General features: G+C 39.2%; 1 protein-coding gene across 3 annotated transcripts in view; it reads right to left on the bottom strand.

Moving 5' to 3' along the window:
• The window catches only part of reep1 (receptor accessory protein 1), a 48,590-nt gene that overhangs the window by 15,200 nt on the left and 17,048 nt on the right, over positions 1–16,342 (bottom strand). For 2 of the 3 annotated variants that reach the window (XM_064344151.1, XM_064344150.1), the window contains exons 2-7: positions 13,946–14,018; positions 13,291–13,367; positions 11,333–11,453; positions 10,413–10,526; positions 4,322–4,372; positions 1,365–1,536 (exon numbers count right to left, since the gene is read on the bottom strand). In XM_064344151.1, the coding sequence (XP_064200221.1) occupies positions 1,365–1,536; positions 4,322–4,372; positions 10,413–10,526; positions 11,333–11,453; positions 13,291–13,367; positions 13,946–14,018 (608 nt within the window). The remainder of the gene's footprint in view (positions 1–1,364; positions 1,537–4,321; positions 4,373–10,412; positions 10,527–11,332; positions 11,454–13,290; positions 13,368–13,945; positions 14,019–16,342) is intronic. The other variant, XM_064344152.1, reaches the window with a different exon arrangement.

The following is a 16,342-nucleotide window of genomic DNA, read 5'->3' on the forward strand; positions in this document are numbered from 1 at the left end:
AAGTAGTCAACCAATCAGAAATTTTCAGCGCTTGTGCCCCACCCCAAAGGTTCCGGTACTTTTGGAAAGTACTACCCCCCGAGCAGGAAAATAAAGCAGGGGTAATGAGCAGGGGTAAAATAAAGCCCCCGGAACTAAATTTAGACCCTAGTTTCTGCGGTCGAAACGCACTGAGTTCCTCAAAAGGTTCCTAGTTCCGGGGTAAAGTTCCTGCGGTGGAAACGCGGCTACTGATACACCCATGCCTGCCTTCTGTGTTTCTGATCGGTCAGACATATGTTTGGGGATTTTCTTCATTTTGACGAGAATTCTTCGGTTATCAACTGTAGAGGTCTTTCTTGGCCTATGGTTTGGCATATGTCTCAGACAGCTTTTTCTTCATTCTCAGCTTCATATTAGCTTCATTGACTTCTAACTGGTACAACCGGGGGCTGTGTATAAAAACTGCTGTAATTTCTACATGGTCAAACCAAAATATATAAAAATACTCTTTAATAAAAGCTAGTAATCTGTACTTTAACCACAATAAATATAAAATTGAGTACAGAACCAATGACTTTGTCCCCAACATTATGGAGCTCACTGTATGTTCAAATACATGAGCATATATAAAATTATGTCTGCCTGTAACTGCTATAATCACAATATCAAAAACTCAAACAAACCCAACACCTCTTGTCCAAACTGTTATGTAGTCAAGCTATTCTTCAATAATAAGATAAATATATTACCCTAACATATTTTTACCTCTTACAATTAACCAAATTCAGGGTATAAATTTTCTTTATGGTTTCATTTTTTTGTGTTATTGGCCAAAGAACAGTTTCAGCAGGGAATTTTTTATTTTTTTATTTTTACAAATTTTGTTAACAAAATAAAAACAGCACTGCATAAAAAGTGCACAGTGTGTGAAAAAGTGTGTACAGAATGAAAACGAGAGAGATACTGTATGTGTGGAGAGGTCTCGCTATGCCTCTCTGTCACACTGTATTGGCTGGGTAGACACTACTGACAGCGCTTCCTTTTATGTACAGGGAGAAGGCCCTGATTCTTCTGGAGAGCACCCAAGATATGAGGCTATGGCAACCTTTCACTGCTTGTAATACTGTAAACATTTGAGCATAAACCCACAAGTGGTGTACAGTCACTCGCAGCCTTTGTAATTTTATAACTATGTACCACAACAGTTCCTCTCCTACTTGGATAACAAGTGTACTTTCACCACTTCTCTCAGTGGATGGTCAATCAGCTGACACAGTCCTTTGCTGATGGATTTTTCTCATGGTGCATTCAATTTTCAGTAGTGATTGGATTGGGCCCCTGTAGAAGAGTTTTTTAGTAGGACTAGCAGAGAGGGGACTCACCCTTGCTGGAGGCAGATTCTGAGTTGCTGCGGGTGGGAGCACGTGCCCTGGGGTGTCCTGCCGTGGTTCGGGACGAGGTTGATCCGGTGCTCTTCAGAGGAGCCTCCTGGTGGATGGAGGACAGGTCCTGCATACTGAAGCTACGCAGCCGCTCTGACAATGCCCCCTGGCCCTGACACCGAACAGGAAAATGGAGATAGGCACAAACACACACACAGAAAAAACCATATGATCACCCCTGTATAATTCTACTTAGATATCATCCAGAATACCAGGCCAACTTGTGTCCTGGAGTGTCAGAAATGTTTCTGTGTTCTGCACCATCCAAACCCTCTAACTATGTAACTGCATAAATGTACCAATTTAATGAATACAGGTGCCAGGAATACTCAGCATTTCAATACAGATTCAGACTGAATATTCATGCTTAGTCACACATAGCAATATATTTAATGGTGGATTTAAGATCTGTGCTTGCTGTATTTAAAGCTGCCCTTGTTTAATGGCAGATTGTGTACCACAATCTCTCACGTTGTATCAGCAACAACACAAACAAAAAGTCCAATGTGCATTCTCATTCAGGCTCTGGCTTTTAAAGTGGCTTGTTATATACATCATAAAGATAATATTGGTCTAGGCACAGTAGATCTTGCACAGAACATGTATTGGTAAATCAGTTCACAATGAGGCCTGTAATTATTGTGTTTGTGCTGCTGTTTGCTGTCAGACACTGTGCACTTTGTGGCCATGAAATATAGTGTTGACCAGAAACATTTTATACCTCAATAGTTAAAATAAAAGAAAACAATTACAATCAAGTGTAATGCACAGTTAATTTGACCCCAAAACCTGATTCATAAAAAAGAGGAAACTGCAAATACAAAATACTAAACACAGAGCACTACAATAGCACATGGTTAACGTGCAAGCAATACAACTGATGAAGCTATACTTTCCTGATTCTCTGAAAGTCTGCCGAACTGAAGACATTTGCTAAAAAATAATTAACTAATCACAATGCATAGATGTAACAGCAGTTAGTCAGCTTATTCAGGAGGACAGCTGACACATAAGGTACACATGGCACAGCACAACAATCCAGCAGTCACAATGCCACAGTTGCGACACATGCACAGTGCATGCCTGTCACTGTACAAGCACGTGCGACACACATCTCTGCCTGCCTTGCCATCATTCCTCCAACCTCTGTTTTAACCACGCAGTGCTCATGGATGTCAACCTCTTTGCTTTGGCGAAAGAGAAAATGAAAGTGATGACATGTTTCCATTCATAGTGGGTTAAAGGCTTAACTTAATTACTCTCCCAGACAAGTTTCTATTTGTGATACTTCCTGGATACAATTGCCACCAATTGCCCTCCCTTAGTATGCTATGAAATTGGCGTACTGAACATCACACATCAAAGGACTCTTGGCCATGGAACTGAAATTTGATCCTAATAAATCCAGTTATAACCAGATAGGTTTCTACATATATATGTGTATATATATATATATATATATATATATATATATATATACACATATATGTTTAGACTACATTACATTAATATAGAAAATCCACTTATCCAGTGCAACTTACAATGTACAATAAAATACTGTATTTATAAGAAAGCAATACTGAATTGTTAATCAAGCTTAATTATGTAAACATACATCAAAATAACATATGGCTGAGTTAGAAAATTCCCGTAGAATTTGTGCCTTCATGTGATGTAGTGCATGTAATCAACAACTTAATCTTCAGGCAGTCAAAGTCATGTAAGCAAAAATATCTACAACAATTGATGCTTTTTTCCTTTCAAGGACAAGCAGCAAAGTTGCGAGGACAAGGTTTCACTGAACAATGCTGTCACCTTTGTTTGCTACGCCAAATGCCACGTGAAATCTTTTGGGAAAAAAAAAACAAACAAAACCCCTCCCAAGAGGTGTGACACAAAAAGATCCGATATGGCCACTGTTGTTTCTGACGCTACCTGCAGCAGTGTGCTTCACCTGCAAGCATGACGCAGCATCTTGTGTGTGAAATCAGTCGGCGTAGAGGTGGGTGTTTTGTCAGCCCTCAGGAAATGATTCCCGATTGAGCACACGCAGTGGACAATTCTTCTCAGAGCTGTTTCTTTCAACAAGGTCCCTTTCTGACACAGTGTTTTCATTATTTTTCATTCAGACATATTTTTTCATTCAATAACTGCTGAACTCCATTGTTTTATGAGAAGTATTACAGATGACGACCTTTCTTTTTTGGCTAAACTCATGCATAAATCTCCTTTCTGTGAGACTGAACCCAAACAACTGAGGACTCCAGGCATGTATTTGTTAATCCTCATATATAAATTTTTGGATGGTTTAATACTGATAGGTTGCAGACCTGTGTTTCTGAGTACTGCCAGGTGCATTGGTTTTTCTTCCCGCTTCTACAGATTTATTAGGTTTGACTGGTCTGTTGATTGAATACTGATAAGTCTGAGTTCTTAATAATCTAATATAATTGTCTTCAGGTCTTTAACAAGAGAAATGTGCTGAAATCTCTGAGTATTTGAAAACCTCTACAATGCGTTATACTGTAAAAGCAAACTGGCTTATCAAGCCACATGTCAGGTACAGTGTTTTGGTGGCTATAACCAGCATGCCCCTGTCCCTGGGCATCATTTTCAAAATATAAACAATATTATTAGCTCCAATTCCAATAAAACATAGGTTAAAAGGTGACTAATAACCTTTGGAAAACAACCCTTATTGGACTTGGAAGCCCATGGACCGCATGCTGCAGGGCAGGTTAGTGACAGATGACCTTAGTGTGACTCAAAGATTGCTGTTAGATTGGTGCCTTGGTGCAGGACCAACAAACACCTGCTGGGTTAGTAAAGAAACAGACCAAATGCTGCTGAGGCCGTTAGCAGCTGTTTGGTTTTGACTCATGCTGCAGGTGGGTTACCTGGTGTAAAGTAAAGTCCCTGTATGTGACTATTTTGAGCAGGTGGGAGACCTGGTGAAGAAGAGATGCTGATTAAACTGAGGGTAAGGCAGAGAGGGGCGAGAGAGGTCCAGGGCTCGCAGATTCAGAGTAGTTAGGGAGACTGGACTTCAAAGACAGCCCCCTCTGAAGAAACTGAATTTCGTAGTAAACAATACAACCTTCCTGGTAAAGATTTTGATGCAGGTCTAGGATTTGATTCAATACTTTTGATCTGTCTTTATTCCCACCAAGCTAATAGCCTTGTAGAACAGCTGTGCTGCTCCCAATGGTGATGTCATGTTGTTGATGTCAATGCCACTGCCAGCCAACGCCCTTTGTTCTGGACTACATCACCCCGTTTTAATTCAATATGTGGGAGTGTGTAGGTACAGCTGATGTGCACATGCAGTACAACACAACAAAAGCTACATAGGAGCAACAATGGGAGTCTTTCAGAGCTTTGCTAAGCCTCACCACTGTACATGAATTTTTAATGAATGGCACACCAAGTTAATACAAAGTCAGAGCTCAGTCAGAGCTCTCAAGCTTTAGACCAGACCACATCTTCACAACAGGAACAGTCCTGTTACAATTTGAATTACCAGGAAACTGATGTTGAAGCCTAACACTTTTCACCCAAAGGCACCAGCCTGTTTGGACCGCTGCCACATTGCACTCTATTGGAACCTCTACAAGGATAATCACCAGAATCATGTGACCAAAAGGGTTCTTGTGTTACATATTAAAGGAAGGAAGAGAGGGCGGGGTTCACCAGTTTATCAGATTCGTCAAGCGCAGAGCAATTATGTAAGAGACAGTGTCCTTGAGCCACTAGTATTCCTAGATTTTAAAACATTCTACCTCATTATTCATCACTTGCTTGATTGCACTTCCAACGGAAGTGCTTAAAGTTGTCTAAAGACACAACAGCTAAAATATTTGTGTTTTGGACCAATTTTTTATGTGTTATTATGTTATGAAACCATGTGTAACTGATCATCAGTCAATTCATAAAATCAAAAACATGGGACAGCATCAGAGCTTTTCAATTACTGCCAGTTATTTAATGTATGACAATCAGTCCTGAAATAAGTTGCCATCACAGTGCGTTGAGCATTATGCTTGTTACAAACCAAACTCTACAAGCTAGCAGAAGATGAATTAGACTTCAATGCCACTAATTGTAATTAAAACTGGGATATGTTATGAATGTGACAAGAGTAGTTAAGCTTGAGAGAGGTTATGAATATGATTAGGGCCATTTGGACGTAAGGCATACAATCGTTAGGAATGGCGCTCAATTAATATGCCTGGAAAACATCAAAAGCTTCTGGCAGGAGTATTGAGGTTCAAAACCTCAATATTAAAGCAGAAAAACAACAGCACAGAACTTTGGCCTGAAATTCAGAGAGGACCAGTGGCTAATTTCATTCTTGCGGCAGTTTAAAGTGTATTGTTTCTCACATGTTATGATGTTTGTAGCATTAAATTGATGGTTTAGTGATGATAAATATTGCATGTGTATTACTACACAATATAATATAATCACAATCAATCTTCATATCTATGGGAAACATGCTCATCAAAAAAGATGAATCCTTTTAAGATTTTGTATTATTGGAAAGTACTGTATATTGGAAAGGTCATGAAAAATGAGGATATGTTAAAAGTGCAATATTAAATAAAAAATGGCTCAAGTATCACTGCACTGCTGGGCAGGGTTCGAATTACGGGGGGATTGGGGAGGTCTGACCCCCCTAATTAAGACTTGGACCCCCCCAGAAGAGGTAAAAAGAACAGGTCAGGGGTGTCGAAACATTTATATATCCTTCTTACCTGTAATCATACATATTACAATATATTTCCCATCAGTGGCATCACTAGACACAAACCCTAGTGTTACCTCTTTTGGGGGGGTCCAAGTCTTAATTAGGGGGGTCAGACCCCCCAATACCCCCCGTAATTCGAACCCTGCTGCTGGGAAGACAGCTATCAATTGCTGCAGGGGAGTTACCTGCCGATACAAAGGACAAACCACTATAAATCAAGAGTAATGGTCTTGAATGTATCACTCTATACAGAAGCACGGTGCATCTAGATCACAGTGCCAATGGCTGAAGTCTAATGAGGAGAACTGAAAAAATTAATGTTATTCTCTCTGCCACTTTATGACATAGCTCCGAAGGTAAGAGCGGCTGTCTGGCAGTCGGAGGGTTGTCAGTTCGATCCCAACCCTGGGCATGTCGAAGTGTCCCTGAGCAAGACACCTAACCCCTAACTGCTCTGGTGAATGAGAGGCATCAATTGTAAAGCGCTTTGGATAAAAGCGCTGTATAAATGCAGTCCATTTACCATTTACCACTCCTACACTGTCCCTACTATATAACCATTTTCAGTATCACACATGAAAATTCTTGTACATGAAACACATCATTTATAGCGTCACATTTATTTCAATGTCTCAGTAATGTATATTACTATACAATATAGTCATGAAAATACAAAATTCAAGCAAGATATTTTAAATGTACAGTGGGCTGGGACAAATACATATACAAATACACATTTTTCTTGATTTGGCTCTGTATTCCACAAGTTTAGATTTGTAATGGAACAATTTACATAGTCCCCCCATTTCAGGGCATCATAATGCTTGGGACATACACTATATGCCCATAAGTATCTGGGAATCCCTTGGTATGGGGCTGTTTTCCATGGTTTGGGCTAGGCCCCTTAGTAAGGCAAATCGTAATGGTACAACATACAATCATATTCTAGACAATTTGTTGCTTCCCTAAGAGTTTGGGGAAGGCCCTTTCCTGTTTCTGCATGACAGTCCCTCTGGGCACACAACAAGGTCCATATAGAAATGGTTTTGTTTAGAACAGTGTGGAAGAACTTGATTGGCCTGCACACCGCCATGACCTCCACTCCATCTAAGACCTTTGAGATCAATTAGAAAGCCAACTGTGGGCCAGGCCTAATTACCCAATCAGTGCCCAACCTCACTAATGCTCTTCTGGCTGAATGGAAAAAAATCACTGCAGCAATTTTCCAACATCTATTATAAAGCCTTTCGCAAAAGAGTGCAGGTTGTTATAGCAGCAAAGGATGGACCAACTCCATATTAATGCCCAGAAATGTTGCATGTCAGGTGTCCATATACTTTTGGCCGTGTAGTGTAGTAATATCATGTAAATGAAAGCAGTCATGTTTAATATTAATATAATATCAATAATAAAGGAACTGGTCTTGCAACCTAAAGGTCACAGGTTCGATTCCTGGGTAGGACACTGCCGTTGTACCCTTGAGCAAGGTACTTAACCTGCATTGCTTCAGTATACAGTATATCCAGCTGTGTAAATGGATGCAATGTTAATGCTATGTAAAAGTTGTGTACATTGCTCTGGATAAGAGTGTCTGCTAAATGCCTGTAATTCAATATTTTTTCACATATTCTTTGCATGCCATGGCTGCTTGAGGTTTGTGATGCATAGGCATCATAAAATTTTGAGTATCTTCTCTGGCGATGCTTTGCCAGCCCGGTACTGTAGCTGTCTTCAGCTCCTGCTGATTTTGGGGGTTAGTTGCTTTAGGTTTTCACATAATCATATGAAACACATATTCATTTGGATTCAGATCAGGTGAATGACTTGGCCAGTCAATAATTTTCCAGTCAGCTTTTTTGCTTCAGCAGTATGTTTTGGATCATTGTCTTACTGTAGAAAAAGCACTGTCCAATGCATTTGGTTGAATTTGAGCAGATAAGGTGCTTCTGTACACTTCAGAAGCTCTTATAAAAGCAAAATAGTGAGCCATTGCCTGTGGCAACCATACATGCCCAAACCATAACACCCCCCACCACCATGTTTCACAGATGAGGGGGGGGGGGGGTGCTTTGGATTTTGAGCAGTTCCTTCTCCCCTACATACTTTGCTCTTGCCGTCAGTCTGATAAAAGTGTATCTTGGTCTCATCTGTCCACAAGACCTTTTTTTCCAGAACTCCGCAGAGTCTTTTAGGTAATTCTTAGCAAACTGTAACCTGGCCACCCAATTTTGCAGCTAACTAGCGGTTCACATCTCACAGTGCAGCCTCTGTAGTCTCTCTGCTCCTGAAGTCCTCTGTGGACAGTAGTCACGACACATCTATGCCTGCCTCCTGAAGAGTATTTCTGATCTGTCAGGCAGGTGTTTGGGGGTTTTGCTTCATTATGGTGAGAACTCTTGTCATCAACTGTAGAGGCCTTCCATGGCTTCGCAGGCTCTCTTTCTGCGTAATGACGTTCCAAAAAGTTTAATTTGGTAAGCCTAGGTTTGGCCTATGTTCCTGACAGTTTTTTACATTTATTTTTCAGCCTCGTAATGGGTTCCCTGACTTTCACTGGCAGAACGCTGGTCCTCATGTTGACAAATGTCAATAACAGACTGCAAAGGCAATCAAATGGCTAGAATCAAGACAATGAAAGTTCTCTTATATCTGCACTAAGGATGCAATTGAACACACTAAATCAGACTAAATCAGAAACACCTGTGATGCCATTAGTCTCAGACATTATGATTCGCTGAAATGGGAGGTCTATGTATATAAAGTGCTGTAAATCCTACATGGTTAAACCAAAATGTATAAATACCCTTAAATAAAAGCTCAGAACCACGCACTTTAACCACATGTGAAATTGTTTGATTAAAAGTCTTAAATTGTGGAGTACAGAGCCAAATCAATAAAAAATATGTCTTTGTCCCAAACATTATATACTGTAGCTCACTGTATGTTCAAATTCAAGATGCACAGCATATATAAAATTGTGTGTGTGCTTTTTTTGTACGGATTCACTGACACTGTAAAACAAATTATTTAAATAATAAAAAAATCTGTGTGGTTTCTTGTGGTCGAGTTGAGCCCCCAAACCCCTGATGGGCCAAAGAAAGGTAATCCTCACTAAACTGCTAGTCATAGTCAGCTAATGACATTGTCCTGACATGAGTTGGGAGTGATGGCTACAGCAAGTTCATGTTCTGAACTGAATTGAAAATGGACACCCTAACTCTGACCTAGGGCTAAGACAGCACTCATGGACAGCACCTTAATTGACTGAGCCCTCAAGAAATCAAAGCTTGGCTATTTCTATAGCTGAGTAAATGCAATAACCTGTTTAGTTCTCTAAACATTCTCTAACCATGTGCCAGTCTTAGATCACTCATTGGTGTGATAGCCTAAAGAGGTACATTTAATTCAGCATGCTAATATAAGTATCTGGACCTTTGTATCCAGCCTTCTCAAATCAGTGATTGAAGTGTTAATCTCAAATACTTGACAATGTATAATTTATCTTAATCTATCTAATTGACTTTTTTGCCAGCACATAGCCCTGACAACTGCCATACTGACAAGTCGAATTATGTGTCTCAGAAATATTTCACGTGTATTAATATAGTATCCTGTTCTTAATGTCAAGTATTATTAAAGAAAATTAGTATCAATAGTCTACTAATAGAATGGCAAGTGTAAAATTGTCTATATTAAGGATCACATTTCTATCCCTGAGAAAACAAAAATGACTTGAAAAAAGTTCTATTTGAAAATAATGTATTTTCTCATTACGTTGACAGATTCATAATAGTGCCTGCAATTGTTACCAGAATTGATCAGGTCCAACTCTGTTGTCAATTTTTCAGTTGTCACCATGAATAACGTGTACATGTTTACAATGGTCTTTGGTATGGAGAACAAATATTTAACGCCAATAAATACCAATTTTGCATGACTACAAGAGCCTTACATTCATAAGAAACGTGATGAAAAAACAGATTTGTTGAATGAGAATTGTGCAGCCATGTGCAGTACATGTGGACAGTAAATTTTGTGTTGTGTGTGTGCCTGTTTTTTTAAACAATGGCATTGGAATAGGTCATTTTAACCACATCAATTTCCTGGTTCATGGATAACATCTGGTCTTCAACCTGGCTTAACTGAATGAAAAAGAAAATATATATCTGAATGCCTAAAGGGAAATAATAGCATTATTATACATATTGTGAAAAATAATTTTCAAAAACATTTCCTGTTACCTTAGCAGCAGCCGTCACAGCAGCTGTGGCCGCCACATTCAGCCCTTTTCTCCCAAAGTGCACCAGAGCATCATAACTCTTGTCCTTGGCTTGGCACAGATAGTCATCTATATCCTGGGAAAATACATGCATTACGTAGATTAATGGCTTGCACCACAAAGCCTGTTCTGTCCTTCAAACACATTACCTCAGGCAGGAAAGAAGAACACAGCCTGTGCCCCTGTGACCCCTCTTCCTTAACACAAATACTGACAACAGAGGAAACTCAAAGCCACCCAGCACACTTCACAAGTGCCAGCTCAAAAACAACAAAAAAGCCACAAGTCAAAGTAAAGCAATCTGTGCTCACAGATTCTCAAAGCCACCATTCAAAGTAAAGCAATCTGTGCTCATAGATACTCAAAGGCACCAGTCAGAGTAAAGCAATCTGTGCTCACAGATACTCAAAGCCACCAATCAGAGTAAAGCAATATGTGCTCATAGATACTCAAAACCACCAGTCAGAAAATGAAAGGTGTCTGCAAGAGTTTGGTGCTCTGAGTCTATGTAGTAAGATTGCTGCTAAAGGGTCTGCAAATCAGCATAATATAGTCAACAATAATGATTCATTTAGAACTATACTGATAGGAAATAACTACTGGGTATTTGAAATACCAGAAAGAAGGATGGAATAATACGATATTACCACCACATCAAAGAGCAAGTAAGCAAACTAAATACGGATTCATTCAATTTCATGAATTCACAGGGTAGTGATGTGTGAGCAGTGATCTATTAGGTAGTGATATATGAGCAGTGATGTAAAGGGTAGTGGTGTGTGGGCAGTGATGTATGGGGTAGTCATTTATTGGGTAGTGATGATAGTGAAGGTCAAAATGGTGACACAGCATGAAAGAGAGCAACAGAAGTGCTGACGTCACCTTCTCTTTGGAGGACAGCGTAGGATGGACAAACTTCCTGTAGAGCACACTGGATCCCTTGGTGTAAGGGGATAATAACCACACCACAAAGGCTATCTTCAACTCATAGTAAAAAGGAAGCCTGCAAAGAATGAGAAACAAGAATGTCCCCTTAAAATCAGGCTTCAATACCACAAATAAGCACACAGTCAATGCACAACTATAAAGTTAGAATATATTCAACTCAGTTTTGCTAATTTTGTGACTAATAGGTTTTGTCCCTTCAAAGCAAATGCTATAAAGGCACAGTAAACTAGCAATTTCATCCTGTCTGATAAATATATCCAGGAGGATGAAACTGGCCAGATGACACCTCAAACAAGTTGCATCTTGCAGTCTGTAAATCGAAGGAGGAAAAGGAAGACACAGTGCTTTTGTGCATTTAGTGCATGCGCATTTTCATCCTGGCATATAGGCTACTATACTGTTTTATTACTTTATTTGTATTAAACTATTACCTACTTATATTTGTTTAAATCTGTCTTACATGTTTAAGTTTGTTTCATTGCTGCATTTGTGATGCTCTGCAGATCCGCAGTCCCTGCACCCACTTTGGGTTTGTGCTTCTCCAACATTGTTTGGAATCGGCCCATCTATTGCGCTGGCAGCATACAGTATTCTCAATTTATAGCTTCATGATATGGTATCCAAGCATATATTCCATTAGGAAGAGCAGAAAGTAAAAAAATACTGAACACATCAAAATCAAACCTCAGTTATGGACTGACCCTCAACTGAACAAATGTTTTAGCACTACTGGATGCTTCAGAGTCCATGCCCCCTGACGTTCACACATCAAATGCAGCTTATATACACCGTGCTTGAAAGCACAAGCCTCCTTCCACATAAATCACAGGACTAAATCACAGGATCTGTAGCATGTGTAGACTGCATGTACAGGCCTATTTTAAGAGCAAATCAGTTGTTTGTATAGCATTTGGTCTTACTGTCATGCCAGCTCCCTTGTCATGTCACTTTGTTTGTATCTATATTGTCCCAGACATGTTTTTCAGCTATTTAGAAAATGCAAGCCCTGCTGCAGCACAAATCACGTTCTAATTGAATCCTGCTTAGACCTTAGATAATAAAAAATTGAAATTACAAGGGAATAATCATTTTCACTTTTCTGGACACACCCCCTAGTGTTCACTATCACCAAAAATGAATGTTTCCCCCTCATTTTTTGGCAGTCTTTCCATCCTACAGGACATTCAAACTTTGCACACGTGTGACCTATACTGACCTATAAAGAAAACTTTGCCCATGCCACAAAATATTTGTCAGACCTCCAAAAATTGTGCTTTTCTGTGCTTTGCCTGTACATGTTACGGCATGTGGTCTACCAGGAATTTAAAACTTTTTGTACTTACAGAAAATATAATGACCTAATGAGATACTAATCACTGCTGTAATATGTTTCTACCATATTCAGTATATACACAAAATAGTGTCATATTGTTTAAGTAAATACATTGAAAACAGTAAAAAGTAAAAGTAAACACAATATTTACAATAAAACGAAGTGTAGCACACTGGGTAAGGAACTGGGCTTGTAACCGAAAGGTCGTAGGTTCAATTTCCGGGTAGGACACTGCCGTTGTACCCTTGAGCAAGGTACTTAACCAAAATTGCTTCAGTATATATCCAGCTGTATAAATGGATACAATGTAAAATGCTATGTAAAAGTTGTGTAAGTCACTCTGGATAAGAGCATCTGCTAAATGCCTGTAATGTAATGTAAAAACATACAAATAGAATCTGAGGGCTGAACGATTGATTACATGACAGAAAATTTGCAGTTTATCCGATAAGATATGAATTGACAGGTAGGGGAAGCTACACAGCATGATGGGTGGACTGAATTTTGTCCTGAATATAATGTATCATCTCTTGATGTGGGTAAAAGTTGTGGGCCTCACCAGCAAAGAAATATGTCTGTGATTGTTTCTGCCGTGGTGAAAAGTGCAAATATGATCCAGTACATCATCCATTTCACCTGTTTGAAAGAAGGAAAAGAATACTTTAGAACATATCTGCACCCAGTCCTTCACAAAATTACAGGCAAAGGCAATGGAGACTGCCCATCACACTGTTCCAAAGAGCCAAGAATTTATTTTATAATACGCCACAATATGATTAATGTACTTACCTATGCTGGGTCTTTGTCAAGATCGTCAGACCTTGCACAGGTTTAAACATTAATCAAATTGTGATGTACATTTTTGGTTATTTGGGAGCTATTATTGCAGCATGCAGACTCTGTTATATTGTTTTTCTGTCCTTCACCTGTATCACCAGTTTGAATGTGCAAGTATTATAACTTTTCAATGTCCCACACTAAAGGCCCTGGCTCAGGTTCCGATTCAATATAAATGCAATGCATCACTGGTGTCATTGATACTCCACCTTCAATGACAAAATTAGGCCATTTTTATAACTCCAAAAACTGTTACATATGTACCATCAAAACGAATGCTAGCCCTATTTTGTTACTGAAAGTGAAACATACAACAATATTGCAGTTGGACTGGATCTGGGCCACTTCCCACCCACATGAACTGACTTTGTACTCACATATTCTTTCACATCCTTGGATCTGACAGCTTTATATGAGGAGTAGGCTGGGTATAGAGTGCCAAAAATGAGCCTGAAAGAGTCATAAAACAGAAGACTTTAATCATGGAGGACCCACAGGATAATAGCCGTGCAACCTGAAAACAGCACTGTTAAAAATACTTTAATGTTAAAACAGAAGGATGAATAAAACCAATAAAGCCTGAAGTACAACAAATACGTTTCAGTATTACATGATATTTTTTTAGGCTATAAAGTGGCTATACTCCACTGCAACATTGGTCTATTGTCAGGACATGGTTCCCAAGAGAACAAATAGTATACTTGAATGTAATAAAAATATATTATTTAAAAGTTTTTGAAGTGTACTTACAGGTTTTGTACTTAAAGTGTGCTTAAAATATACTTCTTAAAAGTACAAATACACTATATGACTAAAAGTATCTGGACACCCCTTGGTCTGGTGCTGTTTTTCATGGTTAGGGTCAGGCCCCTTAGTTCCAGTAAAGGTAAATCATAATGGTATAGCATACTATCACATTCTAGATGATTCTGTGCTTCCTCAACAGTTTTGGGAAAGGCCCTTTCCTGTTGACAAGCCCCTGGGCACACAGGAAAGTTCATATAGAATTGGTTTTGTCGAAAACAGTGTAGAAGAACTTGACTGGCCTGCACACAGCCATGACCTCAACACCATCCAACACCTTTGGAATCAATTGGAAAGCCAACTGCGATCCAGGCCTAATTGCCCAATCAGTGCCCAACCTCACTAATGCTCTTCTGGTTGATTGGAAAAAGATCCCTGCAGCAATGCTCCAACATCTAGTATAAAGCCTTCCCAGAAGAGTGGAGGTTGTTATAGCAGCAAACTCCATATTAATACCCATAATATTGGATGCGATGTTAAGATGTCAGGTGTCCACATTCTTTTGTCCATATAGTGTATACTCTATGTCATTAAGTTGTACTTCACTGTACTTCATATAAGTATACTAAATCGCATATACATATAGTGGTATTTTAGTGGTACTTTAAAACTGGAAATACTTATATTTTATGACATTTGTATTATTCATCTTGTCTTTTTGTTCTTGTTCTGATTGATGAAGTGAATTAACAATTTTGTAGGTTTCTTTACCTTGCTCAGACACACCCTAACTTGTAACAGATGATTATTATGCAATGCGCATATTGAATATATAAATACTGTAAAGGACTTCACAACACATCAAGTAAACAATCATACTCTGCACTACTTTGGTGAGAGCAGGAGTAAAAACTCAGCTGGGTGTTAGTGATTGCTATGAGTTTCATCCAATACAAATGGATGAAATATTTGCGCCTCTACCCACATTCCTGGTCTCCAATATAGATGAGGCACAAAAATACATTTGTTTAATAACTTAAAAATGGCTGTAAGTGACATGACAAAATATAATTTAATATCTAATTTGTAATATGATAACACAATAGTAATGCAGATGTATGCAGTAAACATTTTAATATACATTAGATCTGATAAATATATTCCCAGTAAAAACCTCAACAGGATAAAAATGAGTTCCTGAGAAAATGAAAGCCATGTGATTAGATACAAATGTGCTATTGGTTTAACTGTGCTCTTTTCCATAACTTATTTACAATATTAATACTTGAGTCTCTTTGTAGATCAACCAGAAAGCATCCTACTTTCCACTTAGACAGCTTGAAATTTTTTTTCAGACCTTCAGGAGCACAACCACAGTACTCCGTCTACACATCACTGAGTTAGTACTCGCTATTGCAAGCATACTAGATTGAAGTCTTTACAATGAAAATATTTTTCAATTCTGAAGTGAGGTGGGCTCTGACTTGATTCCATGCTATGTTTCACATTTGGGACCTCTGTAGTTAATTCACGAGGACACACTCTGGTATGCTTTGCCTATTGTGTCAGGGAATCCAAACCTGATATAACAGTGCATCAGTGACACTGCTAAAGAGCAATCTCGTAATTCATTGATACATGCAAACACTTCTCATCGTGATTGACCTTTCTTTACGGCAGCTGACAGCCTCATGTCTGTTACCGTGACATTTGCATGGGAGTCTGTATGCTTGTTTGGGCCTCTGGGCCACGTGTCAGCAGAACCTTATCGTGCTGTCACGTCACTCTCTGATATGCCTCCTGTGACCCCTAGCTCAACAGCATGGGCACTGGGAGCACAGGACAAATACCAGGCTGCACGGTTACACGACATCCTGCCAGCTGACCTAACAAGCTGGGGCCTTAAACTGAGAAGCCATATTCAACCATATCTCTTGCTGAGAAATATGCAAGAGAATTCATTAGTAGAGAATTCATACGCAGAATACAAACACTGATGCAGTGGAATGTGCATCGTATCATCCCCCATG

This window comes from Anguilla rostrata, chromosome 7 (genome assembly GCF_018555375.3).
Source record: "Anguilla rostrata isolate EN2019 chromosome 7, ASM1855537v3, whole genome shotgun sequence".
Lineage (NCBI taxonomy): Eukaryota > Metazoa > Chordata > Actinopteri > Anguilliformes > Anguillidae > Anguilla > Anguilla rostrata.